Here is a 3,549-nt window from a genome sequence, read left to right on the forward strand (position 1 = left end):
AATTAAATGAAAAAAAAAATTCTCATGCAGGGTTGAATGTTGTGGTGGGTCTTTTCCCATGCATGATAGCATGCTAAGGTGTGCCTTATTCTATTCATAACTATATTATATATATATATATATATATATATATATATATATATAGGATATGCTTAGTCCCCATAATTAGTTTACGAGAAATTCAGAGGATAATTATATTCAGAACTAATGAACTATGGGCATGCATTAGTGTTGATTTTGCTTTAATACATGGAGGAGTAGCCTTTACTATTGTCAGCTATTTAAGTGGATTGATATTTGGTTGGAAGGCCACTACGGAAAAATGTGAGGCTAATTGTATATTGCTCAAAACAATGCCATCAGCCTGCTGGGAAATGGTCATGGCAGTACCGACCGAAAAAGCATGTCAGTAAAACCGAACACCATGAGAGAGTTGGTTGGCAAAACTGTCATTTGAATAAAAGTATCAGGAAGAAAATGTCAGTAGGGAAATATTTTGCTATAGTGACAGATAGTTGGTATGCAAAGAGAAGTCTGTCAGGAAAGGCTTTCTCTGTCTGGAGTTTTGCGACAGACACGGCTGGTCGGGTAAACTCTTACGCAACCAACTTTCTGTCAGCAAGAACTGTTTTCTCTATCGATATGAGTGTAGAGTATTTAGTGTGTGGTGCACTGTAATCCCCATGCTTTGTTCATATCCAAAAGCGTGTGATTGTCCTGAGCATTGGATGCTCTCAAATATATTGGCTCAATCATCTCTACCAATGCTTTAACAAATTGCTTCACACACTTGATGGAAGTGCTCTCTCCCATTGAGAAGTGATCATCAATCAAATCTGCAGGCAAATAGCTTCACACACCTGTTATTTTTGTGCCCTGTCTCCAGGGTGGTGTGGAGAACCGTAGGTTCCATGCTTGGAACCGATTGCTTCCCTAATTCTGTCTGGCAATATTATGCGTGGATGTATAGTTTCTTACCTGGGCTGGACAAAATTTACACCGTTGGCTTGGCTGCTATATGTTGGGCTATTTGGCTAGCCAGGAACCGAGCCACTTTCGAGCTCAAATGGATTAACTCTCCATTTGAAATTGTATTTACAGCTTGTGCCTTTTTGATGTACTGGGCAGGTCTCCAGAAACCAGAGATAGGAGAGATGGTGAAAAAAGGAGCGGAGATGCTGAAGGAGAACACAACACAGATGATGCTGCTTTGCGGTCCCCCGATTCCAGCTAGGGACTGACATGATGGGAACTAAGGTAGAAGTCGCTGCGGAACCTGATCAGTAAGTGTCTGGCGGTTCGGCGAAGAGAAGAGCTGATGATGCATCTTGGAGTGCGTGCTAGTTGAACAGGGGGTGGTATATTTTGGTCCTTGCTTTGGGTGCTCTGGTAGTTTTCCTTTGGGTTGCTTTTGTTTTGGCTGATGTGGCCTGGTGCCTGATGATGGAGTTTGTAAGACTTGTGATACTTCATGTAGGTGTTCATAGTGCGGTTTTGGGTGACACCGAGGTTTTCGCCCCATGATCTGTTGTTCTTGATGATAGGCGCAGATAGTGGGTTTCCTGGTGTTGCCCCGAACTCGCTTTTCCTCTTTCTCTCTTGCCTTGCTGGTTTCAGTTCCTGAGACTATGTACTTCCGTTATGATAAGTAATGGAAAGGGGAAAAGCCCGGTTCGAAAAAAATAGCTTCACACACTTCGTGGAAGTCTGTCTGCATTGCTGGCCACGAAGGTCGCCACTACATTAAAAGTGCAACATCCCCACTGTAATACGGAACATCAGTCGATAACAAGATCAAGCTAGCTAGTTGCCAGTTCAAGGAGGCAAGTGTGTGTTTTATTGCTTAAATTACAAACTATTCGATTATATACAGTCCTAAAAAATCACATACACCCATACATAACTAGCTTAGCAACATGCCCACACAGCTAGATCTCTCCCTCCAACTGTACTGCTACACGCAACATGTACAACTACTAGGTGCTAGCACGGTAGCATGCACACGTGCAACACTTGTACACTACACTACCTAGCTGGTTGTATTAACTAAATTGTTTTGTTTTTTTTTTACAACTAGCTAACTGATGCCCGTGCATGCAAGACCCACAGCACCGTGTACTTTTACAAACAGGCCACAACATTGCATAAACAATATATATAGTGCTAATGTGAGTACTTAAAGCCGAAAAGATTGCCAACATACATAGCTGTCGCATGCAGTGGTAGTTGCAGGCCAAGCCGGCGGGAAACCAGATACCCGAGCAGCAGCGACGCAGCCCACGCTATCAGCAAAGCACATGCCCATAACTTGAGCATACCGGAAGCCCCATCCTCCTTACTAGCAGGTGCAACTTGTTGCCTCGTCCAGTGGTTTAGCATGAACACGAGGTAGCATGTCAGGATCCCTGAGACGCCACATGACACCTGGAATGTCATACACCAACCGAAGAGGCCGGATTCATCCATGGTGAACAACAGGTACGCGAAAACACCCACCATTGCACCGATCAAGCCAAGCCAATTTATGCGTGCCTTCATTTTGTCGACACTGATGATGGAGCTGCTGTCTGGTTTACGGTCAATGTGAAGAATGAACCAGCCGAGTACAGGGATGACCTCTGGCAAGCAGAGAAGAACAACATCCTCGCCCAGCCACTCTGCGGCCCCCGTGTGTGCCGTCACTAGTAGAAGGATAAGCAGGGTCTTGTGGAGCATCTCCGACGCTGTTGTTATGCCCAACGAAGAGGCCCGAGCGCGCAGCTTCATCATCATGCGCGTCAGTGCCGCCACCATGGAGCTTAGGAAAATGAGGAACTGGGAGATGGCGAACCCGTCAGCTGCATGGTCTGGAAGTTGGTCCATACCCAATAGCGCCCCGAGCGTCATGATCACTATGATCCCAACCTTCTTAGTTTTCATTTTTGTCTCCTCGGCGCCGTTAGAAGATCCGTGAGTAACTTTATGATTGCTGCTGCACGTAGGAAGACTGAACTTGAAGCGGACCGCTCGTATGAAAACAATGGCTATGACGGGAAAGATGAAAAGCCAGAGGAAGCTCAAGTTGATGTCCAGTAATATCAGATAAGATATGATCACAAGAATGGTTGTGTCTCTGAATATCCAGACGTTAGGACGCCATGTGATCAAGGACTTTAATGGCCTTGGCAGCTTATTGGGCAAGAACTCTTGCCATTTCAGAACTATATAGGGGCCGCAGATAACAACCTCCATTGTACCAGTTACTAACTCGCAGGTTGGGCAAGAATTTATGTCACCCAACATATACTCATGGAAATTGCCGACAGAGCTGACCAGTGTGCACCACGCTGCTATTAAGCATATTAGATCCGGTGCCCCAACCTTTTCTGAAATAAAAAATGGAGATGATCAGATCACGAAGATATCGCCAGATAAGGTTTTCGTCCCGCTTTGTATATAAAGCGACACAGTAAACCGATACATGGTGGTGAGGTGATCCTCTTACAAAGCATATCATATGAAAACAAGATGACAAGAATATTCAAACCCAACGACAAAGCGACCTAGAAT

The 3,549-nt window shown here is 44.8% G+C and overlaps 1 protein-coding gene across 1 annotated transcript; it reads right to left on the reverse strand.

Annotated features, from left to right (window-relative positions):
- Positions 1–2,163: 2,163 nt before the first annotated feature.
- Positions 2,164–3,339, reverse strand: LOC123082614 (uncharacterized). The gene has a single exon (XM_044504914.1). It carries the CDS (start codon positions 3,280–3,282, stop codon positions 2,164–2,166), a length of 1,119 nt encoding a protein of 372 aa, XP_044360849.1. The 5' UTR covers positions 3,283–3,339.
- Between the last annotated feature and the right edge of the window lie 210 nt (positions 3,340–3,549).

This window comes from Triticum aestivum, chromosome 4A (assembly GCF_018294505.1).
Source record: "Triticum aestivum cultivar Chinese Spring chromosome 4A, IWGSC CS RefSeq v2.1, whole genome shotgun sequence".
NCBI lineage: Eukaryota > Viridiplantae > Streptophyta > Magnoliopsida > Poales > Poaceae > Triticum > Triticum aestivum.

Coding starts and splice junctions, on each gene's coding strand:
- LOC123082614 (XM_044504914.1), bottom strand. CDS start 3,282: ATGTTGGGTGACATAAATTCTTGCCCAACCTGCGAGTTAGTAACTGGT.